The 20,041-nt window shown below is 39.7% G+C and overlaps 1 protein-coding gene across 3 annotated transcripts; it reads left to right on the plus strand.

The window, feature by feature from the left end:
* The first annotated feature begins 4,575 nt into the window (after positions 1 to 4,575).
* On the plus strand, positions 4,576 to 18,679 carry LOC139963068 (uncharacterized). 3 transcript variants are annotated; one of them, XM_071963553.1, is made up of 11 exons: positions 4,582 to 4,828; positions 9,322 to 9,440; positions 10,765 to 10,878; positions 11,632 to 11,738; positions 12,406 to 12,619; positions 13,226 to 13,372; positions 13,966 to 14,300; positions 15,246 to 15,395; positions 16,054 to 16,158; positions 17,204 to 17,326; positions 18,297 to 18,676. In XM_071963553.1, the coding sequence occupies exons 2-11, from the start codon at positions 9,380 to 9,382 to the stop codon at positions 18,399 to 18,401; spliced, it is 1,461 nt and encodes a 486-aa protein (XP_071819654.1). In that variant the 5' UTR covers positions 4,582 to 4,828; positions 9,322 to 9,379; the 3' UTR covers positions 18,402 to 18,676. The 3 variants fall into 3 exon arrangements, with proteins under 3 accessions (XP_071819655.1, XP_071819654.1, XP_071819653.1); XM_071963552.1 differs by having other exon boundaries at positions 4,584 to 4,828; positions 10,762 to 10,878; positions 18,297 to 18,675; XM_071963554.1 differs by lacking the exon at positions 16,054 to 16,158 and having other exon boundaries at positions 4,576 to 4,828; positions 10,762 to 10,878; positions 18,297 to 18,679.
* Positions 18,680 to 20,041: the final 1,362 nt, after the last annotated feature.

Raw genomic sequence — 20,041 nt, forward strand, 5'->3', positions numbered from 1 at the left:
AAAACAGTGTGTTAAAATTTTTCAGTACTAAATTGAATTGATTGGAAAAATCCCTGCACAGGTGTTTGTGTGGGTGGGAGGGGGGCGGGGGTCTGAGATCAATAGGGGCTGGACCTTTATTGAAAGGCCGGAGGCGAATGAAGGATCGATGGGGGTGTGGTCCTGCCGGGTCGTTGAAGCAGAGTCCCGTGTATTTGGATTTCTCCTCCCCCCCCCCCCCCTCCTAGGAAAAACTAATACTTTAGACGTCAAATAGCCTATAGTGCATTCCGGACATATTTAAACTATTAACCTAATTAGCTCTTAGCGCAATCTTGTACTTATGAATAGGCCTACTCTTGATTATTTGAGTGACGGCTTGACAAGGTGTGATTTTACACCTATAGCCTACTAGTGGTCTAAATCTTCCCGGCTGAAAGTATCTCTATCAGGGGGAAGGGGGGGGGGACTCTGTTTTATGAACATGGACGAAATTGAAGGAATAATAATATAAAGCGCGCGTAAAGTTGATCTACTTCTAATTATAATATCCCACCGGTCAGAACTACACCTATGCATGGTTGTGTGTCAACTCTTTTCATTTTTGTGAAACTCTTAATATTTCAAATAATAATCGAAATAATTACTATGAAAAGGTCAAGAGACCAAAGCCTAAGCTTTTTTCCCCCATGAAGAAGGAAAGGCCGTACTCCGTAAGCCCTCACTCAACTCTACCCCTCAGCGCTATATATTGCATGCGTGCTATTATAGCATGCGTGCTAAAGTTGATATATCCACGTGTATTTGATTGACAGTTTAGTTTCGTATTTCAATTTCATTTCCGATCGATACTCTTGATTGACGTAAAAGTTTAGCTTTCCTTCCCCGAGTGTAGGCTATTGATGTATAGGCCTACCGTTATAATCAGACTGTGCGAAAACCATCGAAGTATATGACGAGGCAGTGGACAAGGCGTCGAAACGGACACGAAACCGGGAATTTAGTGACGTAACTTATTTCTATATATATAGCCGAAATAAAATTCAAAACAAACGCTAGCTTCCACCTTTGAAGGTTTCCATGTCCGACTAACACTATCTTTCGGTAGCTCAGAAAATTGACCGTAATTACTTTTGTAATGATATAAACATATATGCATAATGCATTAACATATATGCATAATGCATAATGCATTAACATATATGCATAATGATATAACGCATATGCAAGATAAAACTAATATTATTTAAACCTGCATCGGATGGAATGTGTTGCTATTGCATTTAATGTTATACAGTTATACATCATCATATGAAATCATTTTCGTCTTCTTAAAGCTTAAGTTTTCCCCTCCCCGTCCCCCTACCACGCCGTGATATATAGCTATCCACGAAACATCTCTCGAAACAACATTGCCCAAATAGACGAACTATAGCTGCTCACTATTTACAGTTTTAATGACAATACCAGCTTCATTTTCGTTATACTTGAACCTGACACGCCATAAATATTCTCTCTACTTTGTTTTGGTAAATAAAAGTAATCAATCCGACATTGATATACAAACAAAGGTATTAGGTTGAAGTTGTATGTCCTTACAACCCTGAACTACACAATGCCAGCTATATTGTTCTTTTAGGTCAATATTTATTCTAACTTACTCCGTCAGAACTATGCCTAGCAACCAGTTTTGGCACCAGATCAGCATTGGTCGAGCTATAAAGTTGGTTCTATATTTCTAAAAGAGAGAAAGAAAAAAGTCGATTGTCGTCGTTGTTTTGAGAAAAGGGTGTAATTTACTAGAAAGCTGATTTTGTTACAAACTTGACTACTTGTTGAATGGCTAGTCCAACTTCACCTCGCGGTCAGTTCAAGGACAATTAGTCACGTGGGTTGGTGACCATAAGTAAGCATACTCCATATAAAATTTTCAGTGACTCATACACTATAAAGTAATGTGGTATTAAAGCTTCTTGTGGAAGTTGTTACTAGCTAAAAAAAAAGTATACCTGTACGGAAACTTACAGCATGGTGTTACTAGAGTTTCACGCCTGTACGGCGGCGATCATCAGACTCCCAAACGCTATACCCTTTACTGGAGGGATGAAACGTTGGTCATTCATGGTTTCCGTAAAAGGACCATGTAGTTCTATTTTCTTTTCCTTTTTTGAGAGCCCAAAGTTTTCGCCACTTGTAAACAAGCCTCTTTACTCACCAGTAAAATTATTCGTGTGCATGTTCTTGGAAGGCCTTCAGTGTTAGGCTATAAAATTGTATATGGGGGGGGGGGCGGGGGGTAGGGGTCGTTATGAAGGAGGGGAGCGAGATTAAGTGCGCAGAAAGACAAAAGCATGAGTGGGGTTCCTTATGACAGAATTGGATTTTAGTGATCCGATAGAGGTAGTAGAGCTAACGGATTTTAGGGTTCACATTGACATATACTAGTGTTCCACTAGTCTCAACTAATTCTCACCTATACGCTCTGTCCACCGGACATAGAGCACTCTGCGCCAAGATAGACGCCAATACGGTGTATCAGGAGGCCTTTATATATATAACATGGTTAGACAGTAAACTACAAACTATTTATGTGCTGTTTATGCTGTACGTATCTCACATTGCATTACCATGTGTCCTATATAACGCATCTATCAGCATATGCCAATGTTAATTCCATTGCAAAATGCCGCCTATTTGTGCTGTTACTCAGCCTGTTGTGATAATAGATGGCGTCTTGACAACATCAGCCTCGTTATTAAACTTGTAATAATGTCAAAGCTCTAATTAATTATATACTTAATTAATCGAATATTTTCTAAAACAGTATCATAATTTGAGTTACTCATTGATATGTTAATTAGGGCATTGGCTTTGAGGCTGATGGTTGTGTGCCGGATTTGTTTAAACTTAACGATGAGAAAGCACAAGTCTAGTCAACCAACCTGCAGTATAACCAACAGTTTAGCACCTTCAACAATTAAAGAGACCATGTGGTCTTCTTTTATGGACACACAGTAGATCTCTCATAGTGTGTGAATTATAGTATTTCCCTTATGTATCTTTGTCTCCTCGGTCTTGACGTAACACCATCGTAGTCATGTGGTTATCATCCCGATAATAAGGTTGTGCTAGAGTTGAGAGTGGGTGTTAATATTTGTTTCTTCGTGACCAGGCACCCTGTCTTGGAGGACTCTTTCTTAAAAACGTATAAAAGAGAAACATATATACAAGATTTGTGCGATCCCAAAAATTCAGTGCCAGCGGCCAAATGTACCATACTCTCAGGGGCGTAGCGAGCGGGGGGGGGTGTGGGGGGTGTCACACACCCCCACAATAATTTGGTCGCTGTCGGCAAATTTTGGGTCTGTCGGCAAAAGGAGAAAAGGTGAAGAGAGCGGAAGGGGAAGAAAGAAGGAAAGCTGAATAGAGAAAAGGAGAACGGGAGCTTTTTCCTTATTTGACTTAAAATATGCACCAGATTGCATCTAAGGACGTTTCAAAACTAAAAATTTTCCAAAGGGGAGGGGTAGACCCCCTACCCTTAGACCCCTCCCCCATTTTAGTCACCACTTCCAGATCCGTCGGCAAATCAAATTTGACTTAAAATATGCACCAGATTGCATCTAAGAACGTTTCAAAAACTAAAAATTTTCCAAAGGGGAGGGGTAGACCCCCTACCCTTAGACCCCTCCCCCATTTTAGTCACCACTTCCAGATCCGTCGGCAAATCAAATTTGACTTAAAATATGCACCAGATTGCATCTAAGAACGTTTCAAAAACTAAAAATTTTCCAAAGGGGAGGGGGACACCCCCTCCCCTTAGACCCCTCCCCCATTTCAGTCACCACTTACAGATCCGTCGGCAAATCAAATTCTCCACACCCCCCCAACTAAAACCCCTTCGCTACGCCCCTGCATACTCTGTCCATGTCACCATGGAAACGTAAATGTGAGTACAAATATTGTCACAGAATATGTCGATACCGTGCCGACAGAAATTCGATAATTCTTCAAACATTCTGAAAAGTGCCTTCTTATTTTTTTCGAAGGTTTGCGGCCATTTGGTCAGGGTACTAATATATAGGAGTGACCCTGTTCGATCTAAAGATGGGGTCCTACAGGGGAGGGTAGCAGGTATGAATCAAAACTTGGAGGGAGTGTGTGTGTGTGGGGGGGGGGGTGGTGATGGGTCGTTATGAGCCAATGAGGAGAGCGAGAGTAAAGTGCCGAGAAAGACAAACGCAGGGGTGGGGTGGGGTTCCTTTTAACAAAATTGGATTATAGTGATCCAATAGAGGAGGGTGAGTTTAGGGATTTTAGGTGTAACTTTTTAGGATATTTTCATAAAGTTTTTGCCGAAGGTCATTAATATAGCTGAAAGGCGCACCTTGAGGTTGAGGGGGAGGGTTACCTTGGCTTGTGGCCATTTTACTGGTTTGCATCACTATTTATAGTCCCTTTAAGACAATTAACGTTGAGTCCTGTTTACATTCAACTAGTAAGGATTAGTAACTAATCATGTTGACCCAATAGCTCCGTGTTGATGGGCGTAGACACGATTTTATTGTTATACCGCTCTTTACTAACATCGTCTTCTTTAAATTTACTTGCGGGTCCAAAGTTCAAACCGTTGTCTGTTTTCTTTGGAATGGTAAAAGAATATAAAAAAGATACAGTGTGTAGGCCTTCTACACACGATCGATAGCATCTCCTGCTGACCGTTAAAGCCATTAAAGTCCGCAGCATGATACCGCCACTTGAACGGCAGCCAATATATTCGACCATCGTCACAAGACTTGAAGAAATCATTCAAATACATATATAGCCTATACAAAGATACGACGTGGAAGTAAGTAATATTATGTTACGTGATCGTTCATAAAAGTAATCTCTCGCTGTACGGCAAGCTGAATGTCTTTAAAAAAAATTTAAAAAAGAGCTTTATGAGGCTGAATTCCCAGGTAATTCTTTCCCAGGTGTTCATAATATTGACTATCATTTTTACAAGCTTGAAACAGTTTTAATTTCGTATGTTATTGCATAATGACTTTGATTTAACTTTTGATAATAAATCATCACGTACTAGCAATATCAGTTATCAACTTTCTTTATAGAACGTCTAGCTGAAATATTGATTGGCGGTTTTAAAATACGATTGGTGGTAATAAAGAAGAGAAAAAAAACCTTCGCCAAAATAGAAATTCGGAATTAAATCAGAAGTCTTATGTCTTCAGCCATATAGGCTACTTTAATATCTATGTGCATTTAGATAAACATAGTTCGGCAGCTTACAGAAGCGTAGCCATAAGGGGAGTGGGGTGGGGGGGGGGAGAGAGTGAAGTGTCTAAAATGCTGAACGCGCGCCTGGCTTTGTAAAACAGTTTGATCCTATTTTTGTATAGAAAACTAATGTGGAAGGATTTACAGAAATAAGTGCACATCAAAATGGGAACTCATGAAATCTCGACCCCCCCCACCACTCACGGCCCGGTCTATATCCCGTCATTTGTCACGTCATTTCACGCATCCAACATTATAACGTCCTCTGAAGGGGCTTAAAGAGCGCTTGTGCGTTGTCATGTGCAACATGTATCGGGACAGTTAGTTGGTACGTTGATTAAAACTGTCTTCTTCTGAATGTAAATCAAAATTCTATTAACAGCAACAGAGTGCTACACACTTGTGTGACCATGATGAATTTCTTAATCGTCACTGAAATTACTTACTGACTTACCGACTGACTGACTTCACCATAGTATACATTATATGCAGACTATATGAGTACATGCAGGATATATGAGTACATGCAGGCTATATGAGTAAATGCATATTATATGAGTACATGGATGCTATATGAGTGTATGCAGGTTGTATGAGTACATGTAGGATATATGAGTACATGTCGGCTATATAACTAAAATAAGATGAGTGCATGCATATTGTAGCAGTACATGTCGGCTATATGACTATATGTAAGCTATATGAGCACATTCAGGCTAGTGACCATTGTCCTACTATCTGTGCCCCTACCATGTATGTTGTAGCAGTACATGTCGGCTATATGAGTACATGCAGGCTATATGAATGCATTCAGGCTATATGAGTACATGGATGCTATATGAGTGTATGCAGGTTGTATGAGTACATGTAGGATATATGAGTACATGTCGGCTATATGACTACATGTAGGCTATATGAGTGCATTCAGGCTAGTGACCAGTGTCCTACTATCTGTGCCCCATGTCTACACAAACATAAAAAGGTAAAGAACACGAATATTGTGCCCTCCCTCCATTGATGATATACCCTCCAACTCAGAATTCAATTGAGGGAGGGCACATGCCTCACGCTGCTGCCAGTTCACTAAAATGCTACGTGTCATTTACATATATATATATATATATATATATATATATATATATATATATATATATATATATATATATATATATATATATATATGTAGTACTTTAAGTGTTATGCATGGGTCACCGCATAAGCCAATAGAACCATGATTTAAGTAGCATAGCAATACTGGTAGTTCATCCGAGGCAGGGTGTGATGTATATCAGTTAGCTTATACATGCTTATCGGTCAGTATGTAAATCCAGTGATAAAGCAAAACACACTACGTTACTGCTTTAAGGAGCTATAGGCCTACTATCGAATGCATTTCGGTCTGTAGGTTTATAGAGTATTATCTACCGGAGTCACTCTTTTACACGGGTGAACGGTTTACTTTAGTTTTTACGGTATCTATATAAACCGGAGGACGTATTAACTTAACCTTCACCCCTCCTCCTTCCCTCCCCTCTCCCCTACTTTCCTTCATACCTCACTCTGACCGAATTCATACTAATAATAATACGGGTATAAACATTAATGTAATGTTCAAGGAAATGTAATAAAGTCATCGTCAGATGCCATTAGCGCATATCATATATAATAGGCTATAAATGGATAGGCCCATACCTCTTCGATAACTTACATGTTGTTATATTATATATCAGGCGCGTATCCAGGATTTTCAAACCCGGGGGGGGGGGGCGCGAATTACTATCTAAGCGGAGCGCCACCATCGGTTGGCGCGCAGCGTACAAGAAAATTTCTTGTTTTGATACCCCCCAGATCACCGGAAACGGCACTTCTCAGGCTTGAAATGACCAACCAGATGTACACTTTTTGCCTGAGAACCAAGTATTTCCTAATAGTTTTTTCCCATCCATAACCTTTTTGAAGATTGTCAACCCGGCACACATCATGTTCGACCTGATCGCATCTCCTGTGGGTCTTTGCTTTTGTAGGTGATTCTACGTCGCGGCCACCCGTCAACCCCACTTTTCAAGGTTTAAGACCCGTATTTGTTTAGAATTTGAAAATTCACATTTCTCGTGAATAAACTCACTTGAAAACATACCCATAGTGTTGTACAAAATTTCATCTATGGACAACCAATATAGAAAAACTTCCTTCAACCCCTAACAGACCGGTCAAAATTGCACGAGTAGAGGGAAGTGTGATGCAGAATGTTGGTCAGAAATTTTCGAAATTCAGACACAGTTAATTTCTTGGTGTACAAATATTAAAACCTCTTATAACGGCTATTATAAAACTTGGTTGAAGGAAATGAAAAAATAGCAGATATTTCCGAAAACTGAACACTACACACATAGGCGTAGGAGGCGCGGCGGCAGTGGCGGAGCTAGGGGTATTGGTCAGGAGGGGCGAGAATGGTCAGTAGGGGCGCTTTCGACATTATCTAAGCGGAGCGCCACCACTGGTTGGCGCGTAGCGTACAGAAATTTTTTGAGTAAAGATACTCCCAAGATCGCCGGAAATGACCCTTTCCGGGCCTGGCTAATTTGCAGATAAACGAAGAATAAGGTGTCATCGCCAAATTACACCAACAAAATGTGAGAAATGTCAATAAGTAGATGAGAGCGCAATAAAAAAGTCAATAATCGCGAATAAGTAAAAAGTGGTAAAGAGCTGAAAAAGGCGCCAGCAGTCCATTTGAGTCCATCAGGGGGGCATCCGCCCCCCTGACCGTATGGACGCTCCGCCACTGCGCGGTGGGGTGCAGCCCCTAATTCGCCATTACTAATGTAAAAGAGAGTTTTGACATAATTGGACCTCCATGTTTTTTATACATGTACATGAGACATGTCGTTGTTTACATTAGCATCCCGCGGTATACTGCGCAATTTGATGGCATGCGATGTAATAAACGATGCTTGCTTATATGATATTGACATTAACACGTTGAACGCGCGCTTCGCGCTTGAAAATTTTTGGTTATTTTACAGGCAAGTCGGACAGTTTTGAGGCTTTTCATCCTGGAACGCCATTTTCATGCTCACTGATATGATGTGATATCTGCTGTTTGCGTTACAAATTCGAACACGCGCGTAGCGAGGAATTTGCCAAGGGAGGGGCGAAGCCTGTAGGCAAATTATCTAAGCGTAGCGCCACCATAGGTTGGCGCGAAGCGTACAAGAAAATTTTGGCCGAAAATGCCTCCCAGATCGCTGGAAATGGCACTACCCAGGACCATTTGTTAGCGCGAAGCGTACAAGCAAATATTGGCCGAAAATGTCTCCCAGATCGCTGGAAATGACACTTCCCAGGCCTTGTAAGTTACATCTATGCACTTTCTATTTTGAAATTACTTAGCGATATCATGTAAAAAAATGCTGAATGGGGGGGGCGGGCGGTCGCCCCCATCCCAAAATGCGTCATGTTCCCCGACGACACGGTCGAGATCGAGACCAGCCACAGTTGGTTTCATAGCACAATTCTGCACACGCGTTATGATAGACCATATATAGTATATATATAGATCATTAGTGAGAGAGGAAAATGGAAACGTCAAAAAATTGAGTTGTCGGTGTAATGGGTAGGGTGAGTCACACTTTTACGAAATCATTGATCCGTCACTGGCTACCCTTCAGCGCTGTAATGATGTCACTGTTTCTCTTTCTCTGCCCGGTGTCTTCGCGTTTTTCTTTTACTCCCTCCTTTTCTCCTTTTTCTCTCTTTCTTCTTTTTCTTTTCCCTTCCTTCCTCTCCTCCTCCTCTTTTTTCCCCTCCTTTTTCCTTTTTTCTTCTCTTTTTTTCTCTCCTCTTTTTCTTACCCGGGGGGCGCGCGCCCCCAACGCCCCCCTGGATACGCACCTGTATATAGTGTTGAATTCGCCACTAACCAATGTTGCATCATGCAATCCTGTGTTTGTTCTGAGTTAAGTGTTTGTCTTCAACGAGCAATTGTCTTCATATGTAAATAACATGCTCTCTGCATAAGTTTTAACTTTGTATTTAAATCGTTTTGTTTCATTGACTCAGGTGTGGGAATTTATACTACTGTATTCCATCAGTTCTGCATAGCGAATAGCTAAATATCATGGCGTTCAAACTGCTACTCCTGGCTGTTGTAATTGTGGCACATACATGTATGGCTAACGGTAAGTGCTTTTCGTTACTTTCAGTTTTGGTGAGAATAAACCAGCTCCCATCCTGGAATGCTTCTCCCTGTAGTAGAGCTAGTAACCGATCTCTGTTTTAAGCCTATAAGTAGCCGTTATATCCCAAAGGAGATGTCACTGGAAGATGGAGGATTTCTCTAGTCACGTGACACGATAATCTGATTACAATGATATGGGTAGGAGACTTAAAGTTGATGCTCGATATGTTAATACCATGCACCCGTAAAGATGTTATCAACCAATTAATTGCTCAAGTTAATCATGTTACTTCTAAACACGGTGAAAGTTTGGGTTTTCGAATATGTACCTCTGTAGTATTGTCGTGGGCATACGGTTACGGCCTCGATGTAAGGGAACTGGGAGGTGTGGGGGGGGGGGGGCTACTGTAGATCAATCAATTTGCTTGGTTTTTGTACCCAGGTTCTGACTTGGGTGACTTTTCATGATAAACTTACGTCTGCAGTATCGGCCGACAGGAAAAAATAATTTATCGAAACATATTTATCGAAATATATACTGTATTTATTTTTTCATATAAGTTATTTAACATATGCACTTTACTCTCAGCATATGTAGTTGAAACGTTACAGTAAATACATGCAGTGTAATAGTGTACTAATTACTGTTTCAAGACATGTAGGCTACTTTAAAGTGTAGTGCTATGTAGTCTATATATGACGGGTAGCCTACTATTAATATGTTAATTCAAGTGCAGTGAAATGCCTGATATACAGTAGGACTAGGCTACTAACTATTTCGTATAATTATACGTACTTTATGTTGCAACACATGTAGGCCTACTGCATGCAGTGCAGTGCCCAGTATTTAGTCCATTTATGTGGTATAAATGTCGTTAACTGTAGTACTACACAAAAATTACTATAGTAGGCTAAATAGGCTAAGCATATATAGGATATGCGTGTTTAAGTAGATAACTATATACGCCATATGCTCGGAAACAGATTGGACATCAGCTACGCTGTGCAAATATTTGTTCATATTTCGAAAAAGATTAAAGCCATAAGCTATATGTAGGCCCCTACTGATATGTCAACGAGTCTGCATATAGCAAAACAGAAAGAAAGAAGATAAAATGTTATGAAAGTGAAAAACTTGATAAATTGTAGGCCTAGACTATATTCTTCTTTTGAAAGTTTCGAAATTTGAAGCGAAAATTTTGTTTTTCATCATGACATTTCTTATGTCGCCCAAATAAACCTGAAAACAATACATATAAATATGATTGTAAACTTTGTTTAAAATATTTCTGTTTTGATCTTGTTTAATTTTTTTTACACAGTAGAGGCGTGTGACGAGTGCGATGACGTCACTGAGATTTGTGTTAAAGAGGGTGACTTTACAGCGTGTCAATGTCGTCCAAGTTTGTTCCGTGATGCAGAGTCTGGTTTTTGCGAGGGTAAGTCATAGCCATACCCTCTCCCTAACTCTCCCTTCCCCCGCAGTCCTTTAGTTGTGAAATAAATATGTATGGATGATGTCATAAGTTGTAATATCATATGACAAAAATAGGTATGAGGAGAGAGAGATACAGAGTGAGAGGTGGAGAGAGAGAGAGGTGGAGGGGGAGGGAGGGGTGGAGATATAGTCAAATAGAGTTGATAGATTTAACTGAAAAGAACAGATGCTACAAAGTTAAACAATCTCTGTCTAAAATAACATGGAAGTCATTTACTTTAAGAAAAGTCACCCACCGATACCAATTTTCTTGCAGTTCTTTATTATACGTAGTTTTGTTATTAAGATTCGATGTACTTTTCAGGTTTGAATCATCCCCAGCAGACAAGATATTTGTTCACGTGTAGGCCTATTGCTTCAAGTTCACACTATGAATCGAAGAGGCACAGGCATCCTTAAGAGGAGGGGGGAGGATGAAGATACTATTTAGTCCTGGGGAGGAGTGTAAAGGGGGGCACCCCTCCCATTTGAAAAATAAAATAAAAATGGAAGATGGATAGATGCAAAATGGTGGTATGTCGTGTTTTGTTGATTGGAAACAATGTTGAAATAGTTTGAACTGCTACGTTGTACCGTATATATATATATATATATATATATATATATATATATATATATATATATATATATATATATATATATATATATATATATATATATATATATATATATTCATATTTACTTCTGTGAACAGCAACCAAGTCCTATACTACCACAGCGGACTTAGTAAGTTCTCAATGGGAAGAGATACCAGAAGGATCCGAAGAATACATCAATTTATCGAGCCAAGTCTGCGAAGACGTAAGTGTATCGTGCGAACACTTGTGGTGTCAATCTGGTGTTTCGAATCTTCTTCACCGTACAGTGGGTGTAGATGGGGTGAAAGGGAATGGTGATGAGGGTGGTGTACAGTAATCAAGTCACGTGGTACGTCATATGCCAGGTTTAATGTTAGAGTATAACATAGGGTTTTTGGAAATGGTTATGAAAGAATAAGAGTTCAACATACCTTTCCGACCAAGTTGTACGTTGTGAAGAACGGTAAACAGCATTAGAAGGTAAAGTAGGGTTAGGTAGTGTAGGGTAAGGGTAGGCCCGGGTAAGGGTAGGGTACGGTATGGTTATGTAGGGTAAGGGTACGTTAGGGTAGGGTAGGGTAGGGTAAGGTAGAGGTAGGGAGGATGGAACCGCATGAGTGCTTACTTGTCGAACGCTCCTGACGGTATCAATGCATGCTTTATAAGAACTTTATTAAATGGAATAGAATCAATATGAACAGTATATTTTATATCGCATTCAATTGGGTTTATGTTTTGTCAATTTAAACATATATCAAGTTACATTTGTAACATGTTAATCTAACCGTGACGAATGTTGTGCTTTCTAAAGAAAATTGAAATAAATAAGCAAAGCATTTCATTAATTTTACATTCCCATTTGTTCCCCTTAATCTGTTTTCCCCCACAAGTTTAACAACACCTTAGCCACAAGCGAACAGTTTGAAACTTTCTACTACGGATGTGATGTGGTAGCGTTCACCGAGAGCGACGATGGGTTCACACACGGAGTGGTTGTACTTTCGTTATTTAAAGTGACTCTAAATGACAGTTATGTTGATGAATTGAATAGTGTCCTTTCAGCTGGACTTCCTTCAGACACTTACGATACAATAACTACAACAGGTACGGTACGATATCATATTGTTTTATATCAACTATATTTTGTTCAATCCACTCTGTCATGCACGACATTCGATCTCAAAGTTTCCTACACCCTTCCCGTACCTTATTCAGTGATACTGTTCCTATACTCTTCTCCCTCATACCCCCCCCCCTCCACGTCCCTCATACAGCTCCACTTAAAACTATCGTCATATAAAAATCCTATTTCGAAATATATATATATATATTTATACAAGCATCGGGGAAATACCGGTCCAACTGATTTTTTCCCGTCAGCGTAAACTGTAAACAAAGCTGTTCCAGCATTATGTCGTTTCTGTTATTGTTACGATTTGAAAAAGCTGGCTCAATGTTATTGCTGTCATATATAGTGGTCAGTGTCACAACTTACCGGCATTTGTACTACTCAAATAATACAATTTTATTAAAATGATATATTTTAAACCTTTTATGTCGACTACCTTTCGGATCGACTCTACCAGACACGCTATGCCACTCCCCCACCTCCCCCCATCCACTTTCCCCACCTATGTCCACCCCTCTCTCTCTCTTTCTCCAACTTTAAAACCTATCTTCGTCCAATTGTATTTCTTCTCATTTCGCCAGCGACGAATGAGTGTGAGCTGAATATCCAAGACTGTGACGTGTTAGCAGACTGTCGCGATACCGGCAGCCTCGGTTTCACGTGCTCGTGTATTGACTCCACCGATGACGAATCGCCAGAAGGCTTACCTGGTCGAGATTGCGCCATCCGTGAGTACCCCCTCCCCAATGTGACGTCGGAACTAATATTACGGACGTAGGGTGGGTGTGAGGGGAATATGGTCTCTATGAGGGGGGGGGGGGAGTTAACTTTTGAATGCTGTATATAGTAAACATTCCCTATATTGAGTTACCATCTACGTACTTTTTAGTATAATGGTAGGGGACAGTTATAGGGTGGAGGTGGGGGGGGGGGGTGTACAAACACCAACTCAAATGATTAAAAAACATACGCATAGTGATTTATGCTAAATCTTTGATGGATTTGTAGGTTGCAATTTAATTTTGCCACAATCAAGTTCGATACGGAGAAAAGACAACTTTTCAAAAGAGGATATTAATGAAGTTGGTTCGCCCTAAATTGCATTTGAAAGAAAAACGTCGTACTGCCGTGTTTCTTCGTTCCCATGATATCCATATCTCTGTACACTACCCCTCCCCTCCCCGCCACCCCCTTCCCCTGAAAAAAACCCATTATGCCTTGGATCACTCCCTCTCTGTCTGCGCCCTCAATCCAGTCGTCTAAATTCTTTTCCTTGTAATTTGATCATTTATTTATTCATTTCGTTTTCTTTCTTCGGTAGGCACACACATGTACATTGTTGGCATTTCTGTAGGAGCGAGCCTCGTATTTTTCTTAATCGTAGTTTCCATAGTATCATGTGTCTCGACGCATACGACTCTAGGAAAGACACCAACAGAAATAGAGGAAGAGCGCAAAGCGAAATCAGGCAAAAAGCCAAGTGATACCGACGAGACTCCACTGGATCCAAGAGGAGATGGAGGGGGGAGAGAGGGGGGAGAGGAGGTGGAGGGTGTGACTAATGGTGGGTTTGAAGAGGCGCAGGTTCCAGAAACTATTTTTGATGTCGATGACGATCAGATGGCTCGATTAGCGCAAATACATTTAGCTATTGAGGTAAGAAGGAGGTACGAAGGGGGGGGGGGGTTCATAGTCAGACGGTAGTAACTAACAGTACGCTACACCTTCTGGTGGGTGTTGGAGGTGGGGGAGGGGGTCGAGCGATAAGGGAAGGGAAGAGAGGGTTGAAGAAAAATCTGAGAGAGATACAAGTGACGTTTATAACAGTTAATTTATTTGAAGATTTTTTATAATTCGTCAATAATTATGTGCGTGACTTGAAATACTTGCTACAACTTGCTACTGCAACTTACTATGTATTTACTTCTCTTCTCCCTTACCTGCCTCCCCTCAATCATGTACTTTCCATTCTACCTATGAACTACCCAAATTAGTATCTTTTTAGCACTGCTCCCACCCCCCCCCCCCCCTCCGTCAAATCACTTCCAAGTCATCAACCAATCGCCCCACCCCTCATCTGTTTTATCTTACTTCAGGATATACCATTCTGATGTAAAACACAATTCTTCCGACAACAGGTTAATCTGTATGAATTTTAGGATAGGTTTGCTGTACCGTCGTTCGTGTATACAGGGTACTATATATACGTTGTGGGGTATATGATAAATTTTAATAAACACAATGTGTTAAACATAACGTATATTCAAATTGGTTATTCGCTTTGAATTTCGAAAGGAGGACGTGACCAACGGAATATTTCCATCTACCAATAGTTTTTTTTTCTCGTTCAATACTTAATATCTAAACAACTTGATAAAACTTGTAACTTGTTACGTACATAGGCCTATATTGTGTTAAATATACATATATTCAAGCAAATAGATAGTTCCAAACCTAAAAATTATGATTCTCATAATTTAATGTATATTTTCCGATAAATATGTAACTTGACACACTTTTAAAAACTAAACACTACTTGCAACGTTATTATATTCAAGCGACATTAATACATTTTTATTTCAAATCATCTCACCTATGCAGCGTAATTCCCGTCCAGCTTCCGGTGTGCCCGTTGCTCGTGAGAACAACCAGATGCGATTATCAAGGCTGCCCTCTACTAATTACGGCGGCCCGGAAGGACAGAATGCGGCACTCTATCAAAATGGTGTGAACAAGAAACCACGAAATGAGGTGAGAAACAGCAAGATCAAGGTACAATAGGGCTACTCGGTCTTCAAATATTAATTAAACATCTTACAACTTTGATTATTGTTTAGATTTATTGCCTTATTCCTTTCGCAACAAACGCTTTAACATTTGAAAGGGACAACCTCAGGATCCCTCTTAGAAATGCAGTTTGTTCCGACCACGTTGGGAACCATCCCAAACCTCCCCGCCCCCTTCTCTAACCCGCCCCCTTAAAATTGCTGATTCCGTGACATTCGAGCTTAAAGTCTGTGTAGCTACGGATTTATCAGTTACTGTTCCATCGGAACATGGCTAGATTTACCATTCTAGAAGCCCAGGCCCAGACTTAAATTTAAGTCCCCAACTGTCCGTGAGTCAACTGCCCAAGGCAGGTATAATTGTGTTTACATCCTGGTGTACACATTTTAGGTTATTATAAATATTCGGTGAAATGCTTCCGATAGTTTTTCTTCCCCTCCGCCCCTTCCTCCTCATTATGACCTTTCAATATCAGTGGTCCTTACATTGTAAAATATAGCACCATTGTGCATCTTAGAACCCTCCATTTACCAAACTTTCCCAAGGGAGAAGTGCAACCCTATCCCTATGTATAAATATATACAACTAGATCTTTGTTACGTGTTACTTTTTCTATATACAGCGAACATCTTTAGTAAGACTTCCATCAGGCGAGTATCTGACACCAATGTCACCCCGTGAGATGTCCCCTCCCCCACCACAAAATCCATATGGAGTTAGGAATAAGGTAATAACAGGCCACTCATTGCAACGTAGACTCCATGTGGCCGAATGTTCCTAATAACTCTCACTTCTTCTGATGCTACTATAATCAAACTAACATAAAGTTAACCGTGTATATCACAAAACGGTGACTCATCTGTAATCCATTGCCCCATCCCACCCTACCCTATCCCATTGGCTGATATGTGATCTCCCTTGCTCTCTGAAGGGAGGGGATACTGTGGGGAGGAGGGCGTCGTGGTAACTCTGAATAGTTTCCTACATTCACGAGCATTATAAATATTTTATTCATCACTCTTTGTATTAAAAACAGGTAAACATACTTGTAACTTACTGCGTCCATTCTTCATAATCACTTTCCCTCCCTTCCCATCCTCACCCCTCTCATGAAATCCCCCAAACTTCCCCTCCCTCACTCCTCTCATTACCCCCACCTCCCCTGACTCACCCCTCTCATTATCCCGTACATCCCCCTCCCTCACCTATCTCATTATCCTCCTTTCGCTCCCTCACCCCTCTCATTACCCTCACCTCCCCCTCCCTCACCCCTATCATCATCCCCTACCCCCCTCTCTCTCTCCCCATCCCAACTGTCAGATATCTACTCTCACTCTCCTTTTCAGAAAGGGACGATAAAACTAAGTTTGTATTATTCATATAACAGTCAATTAAACACTATTAACATTAATTTGAATTTTTATTTCTTTCTCTTTTAGGTTTTTATCATTTCATTCTTTCGTTATGCTTATATAGCTTCGTCTGTACATTTTATTTTGTTATCCATTCATTTGATATAACTATGCCACCCAATTTGAAAGTATCTTTGAAATTTGACTATTATATGAATATAAACATTAGTAATTAATCAGGAACTTCTTTATCATATTCTATTTTTGTAGCTACTCACCATTGCCCCCCTGTCTATACCCCATTTTGCAACATGAAAGACAAAAATAACTGAAAAAAAACCCCGAAGAAAAGGAATTATGAATATTAGTAGTATATTTGAGATAAATGATAAAATAACTAATGCTTTATTTCTGTTAAAGCAAAGACCACAGAGTGCAGCCTACACCGATGAGATGAATAACCAAATCTACGCCACCAGACTCCCAAGCACCAAATATGACCAAAGGACCGCTGCATCTCCGCCTCCAACACCTGCGCCAGAGGTAATGTGGACGACACAATTAAAATGGTGTAACAGTTTCATATATTCCTTGAATATGGAATATGCTTTAAACAATCGGTCCGCCACCTCTTTGCAACACGACCCCATGACATATTTTGGTAAATGGACAGCGACCCAAAAGTGATCAACGCCCCCTCCCCTCCCCACCCCTCCCCCTTCCCCGCTCACACACACACCAAATCCTTCTTGACTGTAATTACAATGCCCCTGGAATGTGATTGCTAATGTGATGTTTGGCTCTGGTTTCTTGATACAGGTTCATCGGTCTTGGCTTGAAAAAAACGACAAATACAATCCTCAGATTGACTCACAGGGCCACCGTGTCCATTATTAAGATACTTCGACTTTGCTTTTTTCCCCGTAATATCTGAAAATGACCTCGTAACCCATCGAAAATCCTTTTCAAACCAAAACAAATATGTCGCGACCCATAGGTTGCGGACCGTCGCTTTAAACATCACAAACATTTTCAATCCGATTAAAAATGGAATCGGTAGACTTAACCTGAGGCGAAGAACTTGATTGTGAAATCGTAGCAGCCAACTGACATATTCTTTCGTGCACCATTCCTATATATTCCCATCAGTAGGTTAAGTTCCTATAGTTGCCCTTCTAGCCTTCAACCATAAACAGTCCTATACACTCTTTCCTTCAGCTTGCTTTCTACTTTGACAGTCGAAAGAATTCACTTTCAATAGGACATTCCAATCTCTAACGTTAACACTAATATATAGCTGTATCGGAATAAGTTTAAGGGTCATACCCTCAACAACAGCAACAACAGTTCGGAGTCGATACTTAATTTGTATCTTTATCGTTAATACTTTACCAAATTTCAACCATCTTAGGCATATAATGTTCTATGATGGATGAACTAACAAAATATTCCGAAATTTATGACAATACTTTTCAAAATAATTTTCAATCTTCTGATTGTTTCTACCTTACAGCCGTACCTGAGCCGCCAATCGTCGTCCGTGTTTCTGCCAAACTCTCCCCGTAACAGCAGACAGTACGGAGGGGGGAGTATTTACAGCTATAATGGTAGATATTAAAACGAAAACGTCCTCCTTTCCCTTACAGAAACGTTTTGTAAGGTATTCCTTAATGTACCATATGTTATTAGGGCATGAAGAACAATACGGTACATCGAGGCTTGATATCACTTTTACACCTTGCAAAACGTGCTAAATTTTAAGACGAAAAAATATAGTTCTTAAAAGGTTATAAAGATGTTACTTTATTAAATATTGTAGATCATCAGATGTCGAGTTCTGACTACATGTCACGTTTTAAATACTATATATATATATATATATATATATATATATATATATATATATATATATATATATATATATATATATATATATATATATATATATATATATATATATATATATATATAAACGTATCTATTCCGTCGTCACGTGACCAACATACCTCAAATCAAAACTTATATTTCGTCTTATAAAAGAAAACTTATATTAGAGAGTGAGAAAGCGATTGACGTCATCATTCGTCTGAATGTGCCTTCTATTTTTCTTTACAGTCCACAAATCATTTATATCTTTAAAATAAGATCGTAATACAGAAATATATAAGATATAGCTATTGAATAAAAAATTAAACATACAGTGAAAACTAAGCAAATATCAAAATGAGTTACAGGTCTCAAAGAAAAAAGAAGAAGAAGAAAACAAAGACGAGAAACTTGTTGACTTGAGAACATTCTGACATTACAAATCCATGAACTGTTTGTTTATAGTAGGAATGATCTAGCTTATGCAATCCACTTGCACCGAACAGTACTCATGTCATTGTAACATTTGGTATAAAAAAAAATAGCAGAGTGTTCAACTGACGGTGTATTTCTCCTATTCTAGATAATATTGCCATATATCAGTGCCACACTAAGTACCACATCTATGGCAGTGTCACATCTAAGTGGCACATCTTTGTATCACGTCTTGATGCCACTTCTTAGTGCCACCTTCTTAGTGCCACTTCTTGGTGTCATATATTAGTGCTACATCTTAGTACGTTATATACGTGCCTACATTTGAACTGGGAAAAGGACATTATTGAGTTTCGTTTCACATATTCTATATTATTAATATTAATTTAATATATTAAAATAATTAACAGTTGCCAAATTCATTAATAAACCACTTATACCAACTTTCAGTTTTTGCCTGGTTTGTTTGAATTCAATTTTTTTTCAGTAATGTTACTCACAGCCCCATTATAATTTTATTATTGAGAACAATACATTTGATTTCGGTTAAACTACGCGATAGATCCTATCAAACTACCGTTACTAGCCTAAGTTCATGTGGTAACAAAAATTGGCATGACACTGGCCTACAATAACTCCCAAATGTAGGCTACAACAATGCTTTACCCACTACCTACCCCACTGCTTTACCCACAAACTGCCGTTACTAGCCTAAGTTCATGTGGTAACAAAAATTGGAATGACACTGGCCTACAATAACTCCCAAATGTAGGCTACAACAATGCTTTACCCACTACCTACCCCACCGCCCGACCCCCCCCCCCCCCCCGTCCAATCCTCCTTGGTCTACGTCATCAAAAGAAATTCAAGTAATGCAAAGCGAAAACACCTATACTTCAATTCCTGTTACATAGTTGATGTAGCTCCTTTTGAAGTATAAACTGTTATCCACTCCGC

The sequence above is a fragment of the Apostichopus japonicus genome, chromosome 21, assembly GCF_037975245.1.
Source record: "Apostichopus japonicus isolate 1M-3 chromosome 21, ASM3797524v1, whole genome shotgun sequence".
NCBI classification, from domain to species: domain Eukaryota; kingdom Metazoa; phylum Echinodermata; class Holothuroidea; order Aspidochirotida; family Stichopodidae; genus Apostichopus; species Apostichopus japonicus.

Excerpts from the sequence above, each read along its gene's own strand:
- LOC139963068 (XM_071963552.1), top strand. The coding sequence starts at position 9,380 with ATGGCGTTCAAACTGCTACTCCTGGCTGTTGTAATTGTGGCACATACA. Across the intron at positions 13,373-13,965 it reads TGGTCGAGATTGCGCCATCC|GCACACACATGTACATTGTT; the intron begins GTGAGTACCCCC and ends TTTCTTCGGTAG. Across the intron at positions 14,301-15,245 it reads AAATACATTTAGCTATTGAG|CGTAATTCCCGTCCAGCTTC; the intron begins GTAAGAAGGAGG and ends TCACCTATGCAG.